Below are 24,017 nucleotides of genomic sequence, written 5' to 3' on the forward strand. Positions count from 1 at the left end.
TCTTTCAAAAATAAGAAACAAGAATGTTTTTGTCTGTGAAGATGTCCATATGGATTGTGATGCGTTTCATCCATTCCAACCAATTTTAATGTAATCTACAAAAATAATTTCTCAAAGTAAACAAAAACCGTCTCATGTCTAAGATGTTACAATGATCGAGAAATATCAACACAGAGACATGATAACATTATCCATGAATTGCCCAAGGAGAACATTTACTGGAAATGGCTGGATGGGACTGGTTTCTGACGTCAATGTTGGTGTGAAAAACATAGCCGTTTTGTATAAAAGACTTGGGATTGTCTCCGTACCAACATTAGTGAGATCAATTAACATTCGCCGCTGGACAACTGAATCCGTATCAAGGAAGGATGGCATTATCCTACCTGACTTCCGGCACCGCTTCTTCCACCTTCACATCATCAACGGTTGGAGGAGACACGTTCAGAATTGCTGTCATGGGAGCAGCCGCTGTAGGTAAGACAACCATCATCAGCCAGTTTGTACACGGCACGTTTCCTCGACTTTATTGGCCAACGGTGCAGGAACGCTACACCGAAGACATTGATGTGAATGGAAAGTCCGTTGTTCTGGACATCTTTGACACCCCTGGGGGCTATTGCTTCTCTTATTTAAGAGAATTAGCCATCGCCAATGCTGATGCGTTTGTGCTAGTGTATTCAGTCGGAGCTGAGGCATCCCTTGAGACGGTGGCTAATCTCAGAGACATGATTGTCCAACAGAAGCCTGCTGGTGTTCCCATCATTGTTGTTGGCAACAAGACAGACCTGATACCCGCAACTCCTCGTTTTATGTCAAGTGAGAAAACTGAATACATGGTGAATGTAGACTGGCAGCATACCTACAAGGAAGTGTCAGTCAAGGACAGTTCCAACGTTTCAGACATTTTCAGAGAGATTGCCATTCAAACCCAATCTTTTCTGTTCCCTAAAAGAAATCGTATCAACATCTTCAAAAGAATCAAACGTCGTTTGAAGAGGAGCGAGTCGGGGAAAAAATGATTAACTACTGCTTAAAAGTGTTTTTTGTAATATATATGTACTATGTGCAGTGTATAGACAAATATGACAAATACGTCAGTATGACACTGGCGTTTTACCAATGGATGAGTCTGATGTAAGGCAGCTTTGTTGAATAGTGGATGCCAAATAAATCTTCACGTGAATTCATATAAATTTGTTCTTTGTCTTAACCTTATGGTTCCCCAAAATAGTTTGAGGGAAAATTTCTAAAACATGTTGGGCCAGGAAATATGTATAATGCCTGAATTTTTCAGGGATTATGTATTGTTCCCGATTGAATGACACATTATATATATGCCCGGAATTTTTCAGGGATCATACACATTCCCTGACATACATGCAATTCCACTACCTTTGCCAATGTCATCTAAAGCTCATATTGCAACTTCATGGTTTGAACACTTGTCACAAAAACAATTGTTGCAATATGTAGGTCTTTATCAAGTAGTTTTAATTAAGCTTCAGGTATAACGCTGATCTGATATCATTCAGTATTGTTAAAATAGTCAATTCCCTGATTTAACTACCTGTAGTAGGGGTTGGTGTCGTAGCCTAGTGGTTACAGCATTCCCCTGTGACGCCCTGGGCTTGATTCTCCACATAGGTACAATGTGACCTGGGCCATTCCACGTGTTTCCCGCCGTGATATTGCTGGAATATTGCTAACAGGGATGTAAAACGATACTCGCATTCACGAGATGAAGGAATAAACGAGATCAGTGTCACATTTAGATCTTTGCAAAAAGATTCAGAATGACAGAAAACTCTCCACAAGACTTCAACTTTCCAGTAGTGAACATTCTCTTCATGTCGAGCAATATTTCATTTCCAGTGTCATTCAATGACCTTCGATTTCCTGAAACACATTTCCAATGTAAGATAACTTTGAAAAAGAAACTCTTATTCCTCTAGCTACATAACTACACACGCCTACCTCAGTAAGAAAGTTAAATGCACTTTCCATTGAATATCATTCTCATTTGAAAACTTACATGCAGTATGCAGTGCAGCTTTAAAAGAAAGTCTGTTGCTTCTACCAACAGTTATGATAAGGTTACATTTACTTCTGTTGTATATACAAGCAACAAACCCTTTCCACAGCCACAAGACATTTCTACTAAAGGCAGAGTCGATTGTACGATTCTGACAGTATCATGTTAATGTGTTTATGAAGCCTGGTCTAGGAGACATAAAGTCTTGTTTGTCTCTGCAAAACCGGCACATTTCGCAAGCACATCGACGGCTTGTAGGTCACAGCGATGTAAACCTTGACGCGATTCATTCAAACATAAGTCAAATGAGAAAAAGTGTCTTGCAGGGAGTTGTGTATCTCTTTGGCCCCAGCGGCAAGTCCATGATCCTGAGGAATGGTACTGGGGGTTGGCGTCTATGCCCGGTAGTACAGTGAACGTGTCGATTGAACGCTGGTTTCTGACGCAGTTTTCAGTGAATCCAGTTTTCAATGGAATTAGTATTGTTCCTGGATTATCTGTCCTACTTTAAGGTCCTGCTTTTTTGCCCATTCAGGCATTTCCTCGGCCATGACAACTGTTTTTATTTCACGTCCTTTTCGTGGAGTGAACAGAGCAAATAAAGCCACAAACCCTTTCCATATCCAATAGGGAACTCTGCATAAAGCAGAATCTATTGTACAATTCTGACTATAGCATGTGATTATGAATCACTATCAAATAGTAATGATATCAGGTGTTCTCGAAAAGGTTAGCGTATCCTGCCTTACCGGTGGCACACGTCATAAAGAAACGTAAAGGCAAGTCAATGCATCTAAAAAAAACATGGGGAAACATGGTACAAGTCAAAATAGAGAATTGCATCTGACATCATGTTTGTCACTGATGCGTCAAGTTTGTAAATGTCCGCCACATGTCTGCCATACAACTTTTTGAAACCTTTACTGAGGCCCTGAATTTTGTAACCGTGATGAAACAACTTCTGAGCAAGATTCGTATGCCACTCTTTGAAATCTGGGTAGAATGAGCATGCGCGATTGTATCTTAACAGTTGCGAAATGTAAACACCAAAGGCTGGAGGTGCATAAAGGGAGAGTTGACTATTGGAAAGTTGAAGTCATCCCTCTTGTCATACAGTCTTGTTGAGAGTCCATTGTTACTCTGAATCTTTATGCATAGATTTAAATGTGAAACAGATGAAGCGGTCTCACTTGTGTCCCTTATTTCTAGTTCAGGCATTTGGCTATTTGACTGTTATTGAACGATATCAGATAATTCTGAAGCTTAACTTCTTGGCCAAATTACCTCAATTTGACTTTGGCGATCCGACCAGAACTTCCGATTCATATGCACAATGAAACAGATCAGCAGGAAGGGGAGTACGGTTGGTGGACATAGGGATGCTTACTTCATGCCTACACGTCGAACAGTTAGAAACAAATATAACAATTAGACATAATTCAGTTTACGCGACTACTGTCTGTTTTGGATCTTTCACTTTCAGATTCTAGTTTGTGTAAATGAAGTTACATGATCATTCCACGATGACCTTTCTGGAAGGGACCATTTCCCTTCTATTCTTACTGCCATAAACCCAGCTGATGAGCCGTGGAAATTTTCAAAGACAAATTGTCAGAATAAATTGAAACCTGGTATTATTATTAATTATCTGATTACCTAGCTAATTTTCAAATATATAAATAGCAGCAAGAGAAGACAAATGTTGATTTTAATCAAATTTAGACAATTAGACAAAAATCTGAACTTAAAACAATAAGGTATGAAACCAACAAACACATGGTACACAATCAACAATTGTAATACACAATGAATTAGGTTTACAAATCTATAAAAACATTACTGCACAGCAACGACAATGACAGTATGCAATAAAGAGGTGGTACAATATTCAATGGCAGTATAAAATGTGATCAGTGGAAATGACAATGACAAGAATGAAAATCACTTCACCATAACAGTGGTCAAGCTGGTCCGAAGTTGGGAATCTGGGGTGTATGAGTGATCTTCACATGAAAGCTTCTCTTGAATAATGTCAGATAAAATGTGAGATGAAATGTGAGATGACATGTCAGATGCCACAGGCACGCGCCTGCTCCACTCATATAGTCTAACTAGCTTCCAGCTTTCTACAAAGTGCCAGACAAATCCAGTGTCACATACTCATCTACCCAAGCCATTTCGATCGTTTACAGATAATCTGAAAATCTAAATATAATAACTTCCTCACCACTGCTTACATTAAAAAAATACGACATTCCTAACAACTAATTATTGTCCAAATACACAGCAATGAACTTCTAACAATAAATGTTGACAATAAATTACACAGGTCCCTATACCAAAGCCTGGCAGGGCCATTCAGATTCTTCAAATTATTGACCTATATCATTAACTATGTGTGTCTATAAAACCATGGAACGTATGGTAGACAATAGATTAATTTGGTACTTGGAACCTGTTTTAAATGACTCAAGTGATAAGTCATCATTTGTTGAAGATTTTAACATATATAGAGTCGTAGCAAAAATATATGTACTACTGAAGGACAATTGCAGCTGTGTCTGATTAAAATTCAATTATGGTATCTTGAAAATGGTTTAAATTTTTCAAAATCCATGACAAATAGTATACATGTTTGTCAAAGCTATAAACCCGACAAAGATTTGTTTCTTGATGGTACACCTATTAAGGTTTTAGAGGAGGCCAGAGTTTCATGACTTTGACCGCATATTAGGTATCTAACGACTAAATGCCAAAGGCTTTAGACTTGTTGAAAGTCGAAAAAGTGGGGAGGGGATCAGACAGCACTTCTCCACTTATACACATCACATATTCACTCAAAATTCTAATACGGCCCGATTGTTTATGGTGGAGCCTGCAAGAGTAATATAGAAAAAATAGACAAAACACATCATCAAGGACTGAGGCTATGTATTGGCGCCTTTAGGGCATCTCCCATTGATAGTCTCGATGAAGAAGCTGATGAACCTTCCCTAAGTTTTAGCTCTCTCTTAATTTACAGCTGAATATCCTCCATTCTGTATCACTTGTGATAAAAGAATCACAGTCAAACATGTTTTGCTTGACTGTGCAGATTTTTTCTCTGACAAGGGATATCTAATATCCTTTAACTTCTTAAAAGGATCGTTTTGATAATGTCAGCACTCGTGTAATTTTTGGCTTTTTAAGAGAAATATAAGTAATAGATAAATTAAGAAAAGTTGATATATGTTTTAAAAGTCGTTTCATGTTATCATAAAGTGATATTGTTGATGGTGGGGCTACTCGGGGGTGAGAGTGGTGTAAGTATATTGTCCTTCTGCCAGTGGCACGTAAGCCTCGACCAAGGGATATTATTGACCAGTTATAACCATAAGCCACAAACATACCGTCATACAGTACTATAACCAGATCCAGATATGACATGACATGACATGACATGGCATGACATGACTTTCATTCTTTCATCACAAGGGATCCTCACATTTCAATAAATACTCATATGATCAAGACGACATATTCACATTGTGACCTCTTCAAATTTGGACTGACAACCAAAGTGGTTGTTCCCTATCCCTGGGTTGAGATTGATGTAGTTTATTCATAAATACTTGGGTGTCCCATTTCTTTTGCAATATATAGCTGCTGTAACTTCTAACCACAGGTTAATAATCCCTGTTGGGGATAAGCAGTGTTGTCACAGACGTGCTGAGTGCTGCTTTAGAAGTAACAGCAGCCATTTTGTTACCAACAATCTCAAAATGGCTTGGTAACCAACAAGAGACATAAATACACACAATAATCCTAATCACTGCTTATAAAAGAATGGTAAATGTAGTTTTTGACTGCGCATAATACAAGAAATATGTTTTGTTCACGAAATACTGCATCCCATAGAGTGGGTTGCGCGTTATGCTTGTGTACGCAATCAAAGATAAGTTCTAAAAATGTGGCTTCCTCCATAATGTTTATTGCAATGCCATCAAGCTGTGGCTCAAGATCCTCATGAAGTCTAATTTGCAACACAAATGAATACAATTTGTCCCGGTTTTAGACATTTTAATTATTTTTTCAAGACATCATTTCTGCATTTTGTTGAGACATAATTGAAGCTATCAAAAGTATACATACTTTTATCCCAGAAGATCTATTGAAATCAGATCCTAGTTCCCGCAACCGCTAAGACCAACCGTCACCTCAGAACGATCTTTCACCCAAGCATTCAGGTATTGCTTACCAGATCCGGAAAGTGAAAGTCGGAATTTGTTTTCTAATCATGCCACTTCCAAACGGTAAACACGGGGTATTCTGAATGACATATATGGGCTGTACGACTGATTGCGTCAAATTCAGCGTATATGTCTGGCTTCACAAGGGATAAACATTTGAAACGGAGGAGACACTTTGGGGAGTGATGCCATACTATCTCGGCCGTCCTTTACACATTCCAGAATTTTCTTTTGTTCACTTTTCGAAGTAAAAAAATATTCTTCAAAGCAAAGAATTGAATGGAAGTTACCACTTGATAACTAGTAACGTAAATATAAATTACAAATGTCCTCCTGCCGTCATGTGACATGGGGCTAGAAAGTGCCAAAGATGGGGAGTTCATAGTTTTGTATTTTCAATACATTTCAGAGCCCAGCGGTTCTTTATGGAATTGAAATAAAAGTCACAAAGAATGCATAAAACTGTTTACAGGGCGAAGTCTGGCTCAAAATATTGGCGATAGAACAGTATGATTCTAACGAAATGTGAATGTTTCTGTCATTGCCTACATACTAACATTTGGACTCTGGGAATCTCAATAGTTTAGATCTTGGTAACAATCGACGCTGGTTTGGGCGGAGATTTCTTACTAAGTGATTTGTCGATTTTTTTTGCAGGAATATCTCCTCTTTTTTCTTTTTCATAAGTTTACCCTATCCTGAAAATGTGCGTATTGAAGGATGCACAAATCTTAAAATTGAATATTTTAAAATCATTTGATCTCTTTCAAAACTTCAACACCTGAACGTAAATCATTTTACATTTTACATACACTCACAGAAGTTTTGAAGTAACTGTTAACAGACATGTTCACAACATATTTTATCTTTTCATGGTATCTTGTCTTTAATATCTTAGACCCATAGTCCCATGTATGAGTTGTGTCATTATTTCAGATGCCCGAGAATTAGAATGATTTCAGATGAACATGTCTAAAAGACCCCCCAGCGTTGTTTTGATCCAGGGTGACAAAACTCTCTCCAACAAGTCTGTATGACAAGGGGGGTGACTTCAACATTCCAATCATAATCTTTCCCTTTATGTCAAATAATTTTCCTGCAGCTTCTTACAAAATTACGTGAATGACTAGTCAATTGTAACATTCAAAATGGTGTGTCTTTATTCTTGAATTGAGTATGAGCTTATCTGAGGCTGAGGTAAGGAGAGTACCATTGTGAAAGCAGCGGCATATTGCAAGGATCGAGAAGCAGCAGAGTCAGGATTCAGAAATGTGACGTCAAAACGATCGCGTATCTTGAGGCAATGAAAAATAGAGGAAATATAGGAATGTGGGTTGCTTCTAGTTACGATCTGAGCTGTTCTGTTTTTGAATTTTCTTCAGGCTTGGGAGCAGCTGCTTATCAGATATTCCAGTTGCAAGGCCTTTGCAATAATCTCGTCAGGATAGAATATGATTGAACAAGGATGGCAGTTGCATGTTTGGTGATAAAATGTAGGATAGATCAATTGTATCTTACATGGAGCTGGCTTATTTTATACAGAGGATCATATCCCATGGTGAAGCTAGGCGCATTGATGTCTAACAGTAAGAGTGACAGTGTCACTTGTGTCTGATGTCAACAGTACTCAAGACGTAAAGCAGGACCTACCAAAAAAACCCCACTGTTTTCATCGCTATGTTCTTACATTTGTAATTACATCCACTTTGGATAAGCAATTTTCGAACAGACACATGACTGTCAGTGGCCATACTGAAACTGCCAATCATCAGAATGTCCACCATCAGAATGATGATATCACGTAGGAGATGCAAAAGAGGTATCAAATACTGGGTGAAGAAGATGCGGAGCCCTAAAGAAAACTTGTCAGATAATGCATTATCGATCGGCCTTCTCAGGTGTCCCCCGCAATGTTATTGCTCAAAGCTGCGTAAACCCATGCTCACTGAATCCAGTGAGAGCTTTTGATATGGCCAAACAGTTGAGCTAGGCTGGTGTTATAACTATTTGATAGTGATTCATTGACACCTTCTCATGATGTAGTCGGAATCGTATAGTCGAGATGCAGAGTTTTCTTATGAATATCGACAGGGTTTTATTGCTTCTCTGTACCTCTACAGACTGAAATCGCGTCCACAATCCATATTTGATGTGGACAGCTGAACCTTCATCAAAAAATGAAGCAGTGTCTAAATCATCATGCAGTCTTGTTGTTTTGGAATGGGAACCACTTAATTGTCACGTCCTCCTTGGTCTCCACCCCCATGAAGTGTCAAACAAGGGCTCAAGCCAACTGCAAATACCCAGGCAAAAAAGACATATTGTTGTCAAACAGAACACATCAGGCTGCTGTTGGTATTGACCTCAACAAAACTAGAACATGTGGGCCAATGATGCCAGATTGGCCTACGAGGCAGCACCTTCTGTCATAGGTCAAGGCAAGTGAATGATAATTCTGAACAATTGAACATGGCGTGACCAGCCGATTGATAGAAGCAGTCCAGGTGAGGCTGGGGTCAAAAGTGGTGAGTTTGACAAAGATATGCTGTTTTTTGGGGTCCAAGGTCCAGAATCACCTCGCAACACCTCGCCTGGTCAATTTAGTCGCCTCATGCGACAAACAGTGGCGTGCTTTTGACACATTCATACATTCATTATTGAGGTCATTAACTTGTGTTCGTGATAACTCAAGAAGTGTTTTTGACTCATGTGATCCTCAGAGGGGGGATTGAATTGATAAAATTTTAAGCGACAAAAACACCCCTACCTCGCAAATTAGGATTTAATCAGTGAGAAATTAGAAACCAACGGTTGTACCTAGGCAAAAAAAACACCTTCGGTAATCACGTCTCACACATTCGAATCACCTCGCAACACTTCTCATGCGACAAACAGTGGCGTGCTTTTGATACATTCATACATTTATTCGTGATGACTCAAGAAGAGTTTTTGACACATGTCATCCTCAGAGGGGGATTAAATTAGTAAGATTTTAAGCGACAAAAACACCCCTACCTCGCAAATTTGAATTGAGAAATTAGAAACCAACGGTTGTACCTAGGCAACAACAACACCCTTGGTTATCACGTCTCACACATTCGTGATGCTCCCTCGCAACAAGAGAAATATAAGCAACTAAAAAACATTTCCATAGACAGCAAGATCTACTAAAAGCTGAGTCAATGTGCGATTCTGACTATATCATAATAATGTGTATATGAATCACAGCCAAATAGTGATGATACCGGGTGTTTGCGAAATGGTGAGTGTATACCACCCCATCAGTGGCACCCGTTACAAACACATGCAAAGGCAAGACAAAATTTATCACATGAAGAAACAGGGATACAAGTCAAAATAGGGAATTGCATCGGATACTCACATCATTTTGGTCATTGGTGCATTAAATCTAGAAATGTCCTCCACGCGTCTACCATTAAAACGTTTGGACAGCTATACTAAGGCTTGATTAAAACATGAACAGATATGGAAAACATCTGTTGACGCCCAGTTGGCGGTAATCATGCTCTGCAAATTCCGCAATCGACCGAAATATGAGGTCAGTCGCCATGTCGCCGAATGTCGATTTCGGTACCCGATTTTAATTGGACTATGCATAGAGTCTTTAGTCCAGCCATAATTTAACTCAATAATTCCAGCCTTGATCGGAAAAGGTGTAAACAGTATACTCCCTTGCCTCGGGAAGATGGCGTGAGGAGCATATGTGTTTATGAAGAGCATATAAAATGTCTGGGAACCATTACGTACACAGATGTGTTTATAGGATTCTGATGCCCATCTCAATGGACAAAGATATAATTAAAGTACTGTAACTACCGATCGCCCTACCTGTGGTTTGAAGTATTTCAGTCACAACGAGTCCTATCGACAAGTTTACAGGAAACAAATTCGAACGAAAAACAGGAAGTTCACATTTATTTTAAGTCCAATGATGACAGTCTGAAACGGGCTATAGAAATATGCACACGTGACTCTGTTATAATGATAATAATTTAGTCTTCATAAAACATCTAATCCACACACAAAAATCATTTTGAGAAAATTCTAGATGTGCATCTTCTTAAATGACAAAATGACGCTGCGCTTTTTATTAACATTGCTCCGATGATGCATGTTACATTAGACTTGCATAGCCATAACCATGGTACCCGATATGGAGTCTGTACTGGGAATTGTATACAAGTTCTTTACACTTTAGACAGATAGGAGGAAACCATTTATTAACTTAGATAGGGTGAATTACCGAACTGCCCAAGCTATGGGGTTTTCAATTCATACCATCAAGTCTACGGTATGATAAGAAAACAAAACAGGTATAGGGGTGGTCTCAAAAACAAAACTGGGAATTAAAAGGGTATTAGATAGCTGTGATACAGGGTGATGAGGCGTATAGCGCACAAGCTTCATCAGCAGAAGGTAACCCTGACTTGTAGTAGAATTTGGGAGGAATTAAAGATACAGTAAATGTTTCCTGGACTGCACTAACTATTGCTCTCCAAGAGATGAGATTTCGATACACGACGAGTGGCGATGACCGAGCACTTTTCAGGGGAAATATTCCATCCTGTCTATGAGGTCACATTATCTCCGAACCATTCATAACTATCACAGTCAGGGCGTCCAGATAATTTACCTTGATGAATCATTTCACTGACTACATGTAGCTATCGGCAGATGGACAAAAAGCACCCATGGTACTATCAGGTAAAGGTAATCGTGTCATTGTTTTGCACGCTGCAACCCATGATATGGGGCTTATTGATGGATGTGTAATAGTTTTCGAGGCGAAAAAGAAAACTGGTGATTTTCATAAGGACATTATAGGAGGTGATGTGTTTATAGAATGTTTGGAACTTCAGCTATTGCCCACTTTAAACAGTGAGTGAGTTAGTTAAATTTAACGTCATATCGGCAAAATTTCAGCCATATCGTGACGAGAAGTTATTATATATTATCAATTAATAAAAACTTGTCATCAATGGACAGTAAAATAACTAGAATATCCCAGATAAATTGTTAAAACTAGCATGTAATCATAAAAAGATATCACCATATGTCATGATACAATATAAAAATGAGCTATAGATCACCAGCAACCAAAGTTCGGCCACCATACTAGGGACCATGGGGAATTACGGTACTTCTGCTACCTACATTGTACCCCAGCAGGATTTTACACCATCCCTCTGGCTACTGGCGGTGGTCAGAATTATTAACCAAACAGTTAAAACAACAAAAATACTACGATTAAAATCACAGAGAAATGAAAAAAAATTACTTTGAATGATACCGGACGCCTATTTTAAACAACGCTAGTGTTATTGTCACGGGTAACGCCAGTTATATAACGTCCGGGAATCAGATACTGTCGCCCAAACCATGAGTAGTCTGAAGGCGACCATACAGGAATATATGACATTGTCGACTTCAGACCATATGAAACGAAAGTTCAACTCATGGAGAAAATTCGGCTGAATAAGAAACCAGTAAAGTACAAGACATATGTGCTGGCGGCACAACACGGTTACGTTGTCTTACGTACGCCAGTCAGACATTGTGAGGTCAATCCTGTTGTGCCAATCTTGGCTAAGTGTAATGGGTTCGTTGACATAACACAACATTCAAAAGTACAGTTTCATATACGTCATCAGCGGAGATAAATGCTACCTCAAGAAACCATCTGTAGAACAACAAATACCTCTGGATTCCAAAACCGCAAGCTTCCAATACTCATCCCGTTTCATAGCTCTTAACAAGTCCATCAAGTTTCCAAGCAAATATAATGCAGTACATATCCTAAATTGCTACCCCATCGACGCATGTCAATTTAATACAATAACAGCAATATTTTGAGACCACACCCAACTCGGTGACATTTGCACCTGGGAGAATGCACGGACGGTGTGAGGTCATCGCCTCGGGACAGGTGTTAGGTAATTAGGCCATTTCATACATGCATGACAACACACGAATATTTTCTAAGTTTGTCATAATTTTACCTGTAAAAGGTCATTTGAAGGGTAATCACAATGTCAGTTAGGACAGGCCAGATTAGGTCAATGCGCGTTATTTTGATATATGCTTTTTTATAGTCCTATGATTCGTATTTATTACTTGAAGTCAGAAAAGCAGTGTTGTATCATTTCCGACGGTACTTAAGTAAAATTTGAATTTTTTTCGTATTTTACCGTCATGATGATTATTACACTTTTGGTCTGATCACGCAAATCATTTAAGCTCTCTTAAAATACTCTACAACGCTTAGACTTGCAAATGACTTCATAGGTAAATAAATTGGACTGTGCTAGAACAAATAATTAATTACATATGGATTATACATTGACAAAAAATGTCTGTATTATCAGCCACTTTTTGTGTGTTGTTTGCATTGTTCAAGGAATTATGTTGTCGGTCATCTTTGAGATTTAGACGCCGCCGAAAGGAGTGACCATAATATTGATTATGATGAATGTATGTACATAATGTAAACAGACGTTATACATGTACAATGTTATATTTGACTTCAAGTATACAAATAGACTAGATAAATGTCTTCACCTTCACGTCACATATGCGATCTTTGAGAACGCTATTAACCTGTAACCTCATTCCTTGAAAAGCAGCAATGAAATGGTTCACTTTGAGCAAGGAATACGTTTTTTGATATGTTCATAACATTATCAAAAACTAATAAATAAAAAAGGAACATGTACGACCTTCAAGAGCATCATTAACCTCATTCTTTGAACAATAGGAATGAAATGTTTTGTAAAATATTATTAAAACATAATTTCTTATGTGTCTTTCAAAGACATAATTTATATATATTTGTGCGACTCCCCTTACCTGGATCTGTTTGAACAATCGTATCCAAGGTACAATTTAGCCCTTAATTACAGGTGTTAATTGGTGTTAATTAACAGGAGTGTAACAGTCGTTACCTCCTCACCTGTACCACGGTAATCCCCTCGTTCTTGGTGCTGACAGACTGGGATGTTACGAGAGGTACAAGGTCAGTACCCGAGGGCCTTGGATGAATTACCGTAGTTCTCCCAATGAGCACAAAGAGTTTTCTTTCGTTGATGGCTGTTTATTCAATCACCACAAGATTGATCACAAACTTCTGGTCACGATGGTTTAAGGACTTTAGCCGCAAAGCTTCAGCCCTGGCCGAAATACTGGAGGTGTAAACTGGTGTTTTTCAGAGTAAGGTCGAGATCGTGGTGCTCAATTGGGATCCTCCAGTCTCCCGAACCTTGGGTCTCCCTGTCTTTTTACCCCCCAGCCTACGTCAAGGTTTTACCCATTTTTTCCTATTTCATTGGTCAAACACCTTTCCCCCCTTACCTTAGGTCGTTCTTCCCCACTCTTCTCTAATAACCAGAACCTTATTCGGACTTACTATCATGTAACTCCTCACCCTTTGGAATTCGGGCTATTTCCACCCCCCAGACCATATATGTCCAAAGTCCCTGACGTTCCCGTACCTCCCAACTCTATTTTACCCCTCTATCTATTTTTCATCTGGTAATCATTTTTCGTTAATGTATATCCCTCGACCTACTGCCCTCATCCCTGGATTCTGTAGCCCTCGACCTACTGCCCTCATCCCTGGATGCTCGTGGCCAGGCAAGCTCCCGTAGCCTTCAACTAACCAGAGCTGCCTGTATTATACATATACATATTCCCGACTTACCGACCCCAACTCTCCCTCTTGATCTTTTATAGAATCAGAATGTATCTTAATGCTTATTACTTACTTTAATTATTTGTTAATTATCTAAATATATATTACCATTTTATGCCTATAATAATAGCCCTTACTTGCTCCAATGTTCACACTGTTGTCGAGCGTATGTCATGACAAATAAACTTCAGTAATATGAAAGAAAGAACAGGGAAATCTTCAACTTCTTTTGTGTAGAACATATTTCTCAAAGTTCGGGGCTCGTCTCCATTCCTTTTCAGAATGGCGGGTTCACGGACTTCTATACTGAATCTTACTTAGCATCATCATGAAACGTTTCTGCTCTTATTTTCCCGGTTTTCTTAAAATTCCGATTATTGATGGGCTCATTTCCATAGCATAACTCATGAACCGTTTGTATTTCCACAAAGATTTTCTTCTATATATATTTTACACTGACACAACGGAAAATCAGTGTATCCGACGATATCCACTGCCTCCGGTGATCTTTCCACAGTAACACTTCCATCTTGATTTGGCAAAATGTACCATTCAGCTAGTAGCATATTCTTCAGGTTTCTATCAGTGTCATGGGTGGGTGTTGTGTTTAGGAGCTCTATTATTATTGCCAACGTAAACATGTACTATGAATAAATAATAACAACGAACACTTTGATATACTGGCAGGAAGCCCACAGAGCCCTTATGTAAACCAAACAAAACCATCCACGGTCAATGCAGCATTTGTGTGAATCTAGCTCACCACGAACAGACATCCCCCTCTTATCATTAGAAAAGTCTGTGACACTGAAGAATGTCCGATTCTGATTGGTCAAAACATTATAAAAATCTGGTCTCAACCTCAATTCGATACCTAAAAAATAACATGCCTAATTCACACAAAAACGTGGTGTGGAGACATCGATCTATTGGTAGTCTACACAACTTTATCATGCCTGTCGATAAACCATATTATCATATAATAGGTTCGTTTCTTGCAGGATAAAGCCAACGGATAAAAATGGTATCCTTTGAGGTCATATATGGATGAAGAAAGTGTGAAAGGTCAGGTTCGTTTCTCGCAGGATAAAGCCAACGGATAAAAACGGTATCCTTTGAGGTCATATATGGATGAAGAAAGTGTGAAAGGTCAGGTTCGTTTCTCGCAGGATAAAGCCAACGGATAAAAACGGTATCCTTTGAGGTCATATATGGATAAAGAAGGTGTGAAAGGCTAGGTAGGTACTACTTTCAGTTTTTTCAAACAAACATGGTGTTGCCCTTGTCCGTCATCGGTAATCGGTAATGTCTGGGAGCGATGAGAACAGGTTTTTCGAAGACTGGATTCAAGAATGACATGATATGATATGGAGGTTACCACGCTTGTGTGTTTATGTAGGAATACACACTACTCCTAGTACATTAAAACAAGATAAAGCCAATGGATAAAAACGGTAACCATCAAAAAATAAATTTGCAAATTACACAATTCAATTGATTCCATAACAATTCTCTGCAATCGATTGTATCTGACATTTGTCCCCGCTTCTGTCTTGTCACCACATCTAAAATCATTTTGAGGAAAATTCAAGTCAATGAGAAGTTTCTTGTATTCCGTCAATAGTCCCAAAATTTTATAATTTCTAGAATCACAATCAGTGAATTATTACATTTAAATGAAACTTTCATAAAATGTATCATGCCGTGTGTATTCAAACGTAAATAGATGTAATAACACGGTCTCTGTCATATTGCGCTAGTATGGAGGTAAAGCATAGTACTCGCGAGTAATGCACCACGTGTTTGACTTCCCCCACTGATACTTTATAACTTTAAAAAACATATCTTTATAAACAAAATTAACATATTCCTTTTAAATCCGTCTTTCAACAGTTGTGGTTAAAGTGTGTTTCCCTACTACAGAAATCGTATACCGTACATGTACGTCATCACGAGGCGTCGATAGTGGGCGGAGAAACACAGAGGAAGGGGCGTTGTTGGGACGAAGACTGATGTAGTTACGATACAGTGAACAGGACACCTTTCTTTGTTTTCTCCTTCTCAGGGGTCGCTCTAGTTGTGTTCCTCATAATAAAGAAGTCGACATCCACGCATTCTCTCTGTGAAAAGGTTAGGTTTTGTTGGGTTTTTTAAGATGTAGGAAATAATGGAACTGTGAAGAGTATCTTGAGCTGTGTGATCAGTTGAAACACATTTTGCTATCAAGTACATGAATTGTCAAAACACCTATTCGAAATTTATAACTGAAAAAAATCACTATAACCTAAATGATTATAATGATAAGTGAGCAAGATGAAGAAAAACTATTTTTTTGTCAGTTCAGGGATTTGGACAAACGCAAACAAATCATGAGCACAAGACATGTGAGTACATGTGGACATCGTGTTTTGTCGCGTGGCACTTGAATAAAGAGCCCCATACACTGGTTGCCGATAGAAACGTTTCTTTAAGGGAAAATGCTGTGCCACTATTCAACTTGATCACGTGGTCTGTGATCACCTGAAGTTGGCTGTATGTGGTGGTTTCAAAAGGAAGAAGAATTCCTGGCCGTAATGTTTGACAGGGAGACGTTGATCGTATGCCGTAAATGAGTTGTAAATTATCCCGGAATAGACGGCTATGCTTTCCCTCGCACAGATCACAGTTCCGTTTGGTTGTGTTGTTGCAACCACAAGTAGTTTCTGATTCTCCCCAGTATACTTACCAAAGATGGCGTTGTGTACTTGGTTCCTGGTGGGGGAGAGAGCCTTCTATCACCACGTACTATTATTTGCATATCAGCATCGCTTGCACTTATTGTAATGGCCTTGGATTCAACATAACTTTTAATCTTCGTTTAGTCATCAATATACACTGTCATGTTCCCTACTGCAGTGTGGATACTCACCTGTCACAGACCTTTCCAGTCTCTCCAGTCATAGCAATTACATAGATGGATCTCTCATCGTATGCCATAACTGCCAAGAGGGGCGGTAGGGTAGCCTAGTGGTTAAATCGTTGGCTCGTCACGTCGAAGACCCGGGTTCGATTTCCCACATGGGTACAATGTGTGAAGCCCATTTTCCGGTGTCCCCCGCCGTGATATTGCGGAATATTGCTAAAAGCGGCGTAAAGCCGTACACACTTACTCACACACTCGTAACTGCCAAAAACTATTCACCTTTTGATGTTAGAACAAGACTACAAAGCTGCGTATATAAATATTTATAATATAAATTATATATAATTATATATATTTATGGTTATAAATATTATACCTCAAAACAAAACAAAAAAACACTTTTTAGCTGTCACATTTCAGACTAGATATGTCGCCGAATACGTTTTCATTTCAGAAAATCCAAGTGCTGTTTTGATTTATTATCTGAATATAATTTTGTAAACATTTAATTCTGTCTACATTTTTGGACAAGGATAAGGCTCACGCCATTTTGTTTGTTTGTTGTTAAAAGCTGCATTCGGCAATATTCAAGCTGTATAACCAGGACCCCATGCTTGTCATAAGAATCATTTAAGATTATCGTGTGATGTTGACGATTATATTTCATGTTGCCCGAAGGAGTTGATCATTGCTCGAGCATTCACTTAATGGTTGTATGGTCCAGGTCCATTATTTTGATTCTAAGACCAGACAAACCAGTGTTTGATACTGTGAGCGACAATCCACGCCGTCGAGGGGCGTTGACACACTATCAACCATGTCATCGAGTGTGACAACCTGATTCACTGAGTCGACACAAACGACCAACATAACTTGCTAGGTTTCAAGTTCCTGAGGCACCATCTTCGACACTCACTTCCGCAATTTTTGACAATATTTCGAAAACACATAAGTATAAATCGGAGACAATTATGCACAAAGTTTCCTTGTTTTAACCCCTAAATACCACAGGCAGAGTAACAAGTACAACAAATCGTTTGGCAAGACGCGACCAGGGGACAAATACCCCGTGCATATCAGATCAGGTTTGTTTGTGATTGTTTTTTAAAGTTGCACTCAGCAATATTCCAGCTATATGACGACTGTCTGTATTAATCTAGTCTGGACCAGACAATTCAATGACTGACATCATGAGCATCGATCTACGCAAATGGGATGTGATGACATGCAGAAGATCCATTCTACCCCCAATATATTAGATCAGAAAGGCCAACCAAGTGTGACGAAGAATAATAAAGAACAGTGCACAGCTGGCATCTTCACAGCGTGTCAGTTAAAATACACTTGTCTGTAAGTGAATGCGGCCAAGTGAGGTCAACGATGGAAACTGTGTAAAATATCAATACACAGCAAAATATTAAATTTGTTATTGCTGAACAATTGGCAAAATGACGTTTTCAATATGGCTGCCAGGAGGGCTAATTCTCGTTGGTGATATGTCGTTGGTGATATCTGTGATCTTAACTGCGACTGGTGGAACAGGTACGCTCACCTTTTCGGGAACGCTGGCATCATCACTACTCGGCAGTGATTCATAGATACAATCTTGTGGTAAACATGTGATACAAATATGAAAATCACTGAGGCATTGGCGTTGTGAATGAAATTGAAATCGAAACGTCAACAGACTTAACATCATGAGCGTATGTCTTTGGATAATATTTCTCATAACATGAACCATATTTTTGCGAAGATTTTGAGCTTCCGTTGGTGGTAACGTGACGTGCACCATGTTGTATTCCATAATTATTATGGACAAATGTAACATCTATTGATAACAAATGAATATAATTGCATTTAATTCTTGCAATTTTATTTCTAAAGCGCGCATGACAAAACGTTTGGTCGTATTAACTAACAATAGAATAAACTAAGATGTTGCTCACAACAAGGAAATAGACGTACAGTACAGCACTTCAAAAGCACAATATAAGAATCCTTAAATGTATAGGATGCAAAGATCTCAAGGGCTTACAGCTAGTCATTTGCGAAAACATTATAATACTATTGATTTGAGACTAAAATAAAGTGAAAAAAATGTCGAAATGAATGTGGAGGGGAATGCTGGCGTTACCATTATCTCTCAGGATACTTAAGCATTTTGCATGTCTCTCCCTCCTTGTCACTGTGTGCGCGTGTGGTTGCGCCTATAACTATACTATTTTTTATCCATAGGGTAATAGGTAACCGAGTTGATTGGGCAAATATCACTTCACACGCGCCGGTGTATTGTTTACGTCATCCGGAATCATTGGATCACATTGTGACGTAAGGTGGTGATGACGTCACAATAGTAATGACACCATAGCTGAAGAATGTTGCCGTCATTCGATATACATACCCGTATAGTAATCTCTATTTATATGTTGTGTGGGATTTATTACACATATAATGGGATTTATTACACAGGTGATAACTCGATAAAATTAGCGTGAAATGAAAATATATTATAATCACTGCCTAATTATTACAGAGTGCATAATGCAAAATGTAAGTTGGGTAACAAAGGGATATGCATGGGAATCCATAATGTGAAATAATTTTTAAGAGATAGTAAAACAAACACAAAAAGTATACTACAAATATCCTAACAGTATACATACTTAAACAAAGTGAAAACAAGAAAACAAAAGATACTCAAGCTAATAGAAGAGCTATAATTCTTGAAGAACACTTGTGCTACAATATATCAAAGACAAAACATTAACCATCAAAAAGAAGAAAACTAACAGTAAACATGCATGGATAAAACAATAAGTGAGACAAAGCTAAGCTTCAGGCACTATCGATATATGGATTTCTGATTAACTATGAATTATTTCCATGTGTAATATGGCACCAGACAGGTGTTAATGGTGCATGTGTCTACGCTGGATGGCTCACTCGTCTCATCAATGGTCAAGTAAGACAGGGCTTCAGCAGCTACAGCCAACAGGCAGGAAGGGCATGCTTGTCCTGAAAATGGGTTGATTCATTGATATATAGTGAGGAAATGTAACACTTAAACGTAAATGTTTAAATATTATAGACAGGATGTATAAATTTAGGGTCACTGCTGATACTCAATGTATTTCTAACTGCACCTTCCTCATATTTAAGGAGCAGGTAAAAACAACTACAATAAATGTTCCGCTTGTCGATCGCCTCACCCTAGGTCACTTGATAGTTGAGATCAAATCCTCTTCCTGTGATGCTGCCATCACTACTGAAGTTCACCACGATGTCACCGCTGGTGTAGGGGACTGCAACAGTTGCATACATGTTAACTGTAGAAGTTAACTAGCCAACTTTCACATTCAAGGACTGATATATTTAATCATCAACATCACATTTTAGGCACGACTGACAATAATGGTCTTTTAAAACTTTTCCGGACTCAGAAACGAAGTACGTACAGCTAAGTGTAAGGCCTGCTCTGCTGCGACCACAGGTCTTGGAGGAGTTGACTCCGTTCACCTGGAACATCAGAGAGTCGAAGTTGCAGGAAGAGTGAGACTCGAGGTCGAAGTCTGTGAAGGTGACGTTGAATGTCTGTCCAGCCCCAGGTCTGATAGTCACCTGGCAACGGACGTTGTTGGTGTAACTGGCGGTAGTTGGGTAGTAGATGCGCCCCGTGGGAGATGTCAGCGTTGTGCCACAGGCACCTGGATAGAAAGCCGTTTTGTAGTTTAGCACAACAACAGCGTCAGTGAAAACCTTTATCTATTTTTCATACATCGTAACTTTGTCATGTGAACACTGCAATATTCATAGTTTTTAAACTTAAATATCTCACAAGCTCTTCTTCATTTTGAAAAGCTACTTTATTTCTGTCCGAGTCGAGAGGAAATGGTCATAATTACTACAGACAAATGAAATTAATATATTGCTGTACCAGGTATCGGGCCATTGTTATGCCACATATACTGATTTCAACCCTTTGCGTCCACACAGTATATATCAAAGGTAAACTGAATATAACGTCTTAAAAGATCAATTCAAACGCACAGAAACCTAATATGTGAAATCAGATTGAGGGGGCGATCCACTGAGCAACTCCTTTCATATCCAATTTCATAAGGAATTAAAATGTAACCCTTCGATTGGAATTGCATTGATGACACAGTTAAAGCATCAAAATATGCTACTTTGGATGCAATTATATGTTCCCTGGAAAACAGCTTAATACACTTGACGACGTTGCACAACATTAGCTGGCATGACCCTTCAGATGAAATGATCTAAAACTACTGTTGAAGGTTGAACGATGAGCAGGGTTGATATTGAAGTACATCACTCACCGTTGTTTGACGCCAGCTCAGTGGGGTTTGAAGTTGTGTTTTGCACGTCAATCACTATAATTGAAATGAAAAGAGTTAGATAGTCGTGACTAGTTGTTATCTGGCGTTGACGTGGTTGGTGGGAGTGGTGGGGGTGAGCACTGATTTCAACGAGATCTACTGGAGTGTGAGAGACAGGACATTATCGGGGTGGGGGGAGCACTGATTGCAACGGGATCTACTGGGTGCTGGAAGGAGAACATTATCGGGATGGGGAAGCACTCATTTCACAAGTTCTAATTGGGTGTGGGAAGCAGGACATTAACGGAGTTGGGGGAAGCACTGATTTCAACGGGATTTACTGGGGCGTGGGAAGCAGGGCATTATCAGGGCGGGAAGCACTGATTTCAACGAGATCTACTAGGGTGTGGGAAGCTTAATGTTTACCGCAGGGGCAAAACGTGAACATTCCAAAACACATACGTGGTATGTTTAATTGCGGATAATAATTAATTCAGTAAGCAAAGTTGATAGATTTCATGACTGGGATGATCCATGCAAAACAAGAAAGATCTTATTGTTACAGAAGAACATTTCCATCCCATATATCACATGTACATTCAATATAATTGAACTCATTTTTAACAGAATAAATCAGAATCGTGATCTGTGAATGTTCAACATCCTTCATGTGTTGGTAACTTCAAATAAAAAAAAGGTGAAACAATAGGTGAGGCTAGCAGGACAGGGTAGCATCAAATTCGTTGATGACTTTAAATCCTGATAGATGAACAAAAGGACGAGGTGTAGATACACGGAGTTACACAGGGGTGCTTGCAGGATTATTGTACGATTGTGTGTGATGAGAATCAACCATCAACCATCAACCATTAATACCTACCGTCGTTGATCTGGTGTCTGGCAATACATTTCAGGCAAACCAGACGATATAAATTGCTTAAAAGAGAGTATTTCAAGTTTTAGGGACCAGAATGAGCTTGAAATTTGGCGCTTTTCTATAGCCGACTGTGACCTCATATTTTCTGTGTCACAGTGTAACATAATGACAGTGACGTGCGGTGAAGAACTAAACCTTGCAAGACTTGCTTATTTTCTTGACGGATGCCCACATCACGCTGGTTCACGAAGTTGCTGCGGGTTCGGTTCCAAATTCTATGAAGCACGCTTAAATTTACAGGTAAAATGGCTCTACATTGAAAACATAGTAAATTTATCCCCTAATTTAATATCTGTGTAATAATCAGCAACACTTACACAATATACTGATAAAATACTTATGTGGCATTAATTTTAAATGTACTTTTCAGGATCAAGTAGTGATACGAATACGCACATAAGAATGATATGATATTAATTTTACTGTGCCAATAAAGAAATCCAATATCTTTACAGCTTTGTTTGAAATAGGCTAGGGAATTTTCAATATGTCCACAATCCTGCGCTAGCTAAAATAAGAAAATCCTGTTGGGAAAGTATATTTCCAGCATGAGATTCCTAGTTTATAGTCCAATATTTGTCATACGTTTCTAACATCTGGTAACAAGCCAGTGGGTAACGGTGATTTTCAATTTGTAAGTATTTGAGACAGCTACTATAGTAGCTAAAACATAATTCATATATCTAAAGATCTTCCAGCAACCGTCTTAGGAGAAACTAGGTTACTTACACACAATTATATGTTGAACAACATAACATAATCAAATATATTTAAAAAAATGTCATAGGGAAATGTTGGATAATTCCTAAACATCGAAAAACAATGAAAATATGCTTTTTTATGGCCTATGTTGAATAAAGGACCACCAAAATACTTACTAATCATTCACTATTTTTTTTAATATGGTGCCCTTAATGAAACCAGTTTTCTTAAAACACCAATCATTCTAATTGTCTTTACAAGCCAATGCATGGAACTGAGTCATCAATAAATGTATTGCCGCTGTCCAAAGAGTAATAGTACTGTTATTTCCATTTAGAAAAAACCCATAGCGGCATGGGTGGCGTAGTCGTCAAAGACGCGGCAGTTCTCTGTGCAGAGTTGCTTCCCTCGAGCACAATAGAAACCTATGATTGTGGGTGCAAATCCCGGTTCGCCCTGATTATGTTTCTAGGTTTGACAGCATCATACCCGTGCTCGTGGGTTTCACCAAAATGGGAGACGAGCTACATCACTTCGGGCTTTCCTCCCACATTATGCTGACGCGCCCGGATATAGCTGGAATACTGTTCAAAGCGGCGGTAAACCACACTCACTTGCTCACTCACATTCTCACTCTGACAAATATCCCCATTACGCCACTAATTTTCATTTCTTCGACTCTTTCAGTAGCAAAAAAACTTAATATTTCAGACTTGATGTGAGCTCTTCTAACAGAAGATTTTTTACAATACATCTCATAATAGCAATACAAATAACAACATACAAGTATTTTTATCCATCAAATCAAACATATGGAATCGCCCCATATTAAATGTGTGCAAAAAATGCTACAAAACGACAACGCGACAATGTTCCGTTCCAGAATTCCATACAAACGCTCTACAGAAGTTTATTAATTGAACATAAAACCTGGAAACACTCCCGTGACAAATTCTGTATTTAAAAGTAATTCTAAATTCAGAACGATATTATAAAGCGATATTTTTTATATGCGCCAGGGTGTCGTAATATCCAATATGAATACTTCACAACAGCTTTGGTCAACCTCCTGGCATCTTCTTCAGTGAACGTATAGCGCCGTTATAATATAAACATCTTTAAACCAGGATTTAGCAATTACCAGACTCTGTCGCAACTTCTCAG

General features: G+C 38.7%; 2 protein-coding genes across 3 annotated transcripts in view; one reads left to right on the top strand and one right to left on the bottom strand.

Annotated features, from left to right (window-relative positions):
- The first annotated feature begins 371 nt into the window (after positions 1-371).
- LOC139476983 (ras-related protein Rap-2c-like) lies at positions 372-1,022 on the top strand. The gene has a single exon (XM_071259531.1). The coding sequence runs from the start codon at positions 372-374 to the stop codon at positions 1,020-1,022; it is 651 nt and encodes a 216-aa protein (XP_071115632.1).
- Positions 1,023-18,755: 17,733 nt separating this feature from the next.
- Positions 18,756-24,017, bottom strand: part of LOC139476986 (cubilin-like) — a 58,442-nt gene continuing 53,180 nt past the window's right edge. For both annotated transcript variants that reach the window (XM_071259536.1, XM_071259537.1), the window contains 4 exons: positions 21,215-21,268; positions 20,330-20,578; positions 20,084-20,176; positions 18,756-19,889 (listed from right to left, as the gene is read on the bottom strand). In XM_071259536.1, the coding sequence (XP_071115637.1) occupies positions 20,085-20,176; positions 20,330-20,578; positions 21,215-21,268 (395 nt within the window). In that variant the 3' untranslated portion in view covers positions 18,756-19,889; position 20,084. The remainder of the gene's footprint in view (positions 19,890-20,083; positions 20,177-20,329; positions 20,579-21,214; positions 21,269-24,017) is intronic.

The sequence above is a fragment of the Haliotis cracherodii genome, unplaced genomic scaffold (genome assembly GCF_022045235.1).
Source record: "Haliotis cracherodii isolate W230 unplaced genomic scaffold, xgHalCrac1.p SCAF_30, whole genome shotgun sequence".
Lineage (NCBI taxonomy): Eukaryota > Metazoa > Mollusca > Gastropoda > Lepetellida > Haliotidae > Haliotis > Haliotis cracherodii.

Bases quoted from the DNA above. Each gene is read 5' to 3' on its own strand.
- LOC139476983 (XM_071259531.1), top strand. From the start codon at position 372: ATGGCATTATCCTACCTGACTTCCGGCACCGCTTCTTCCACCTTCACA.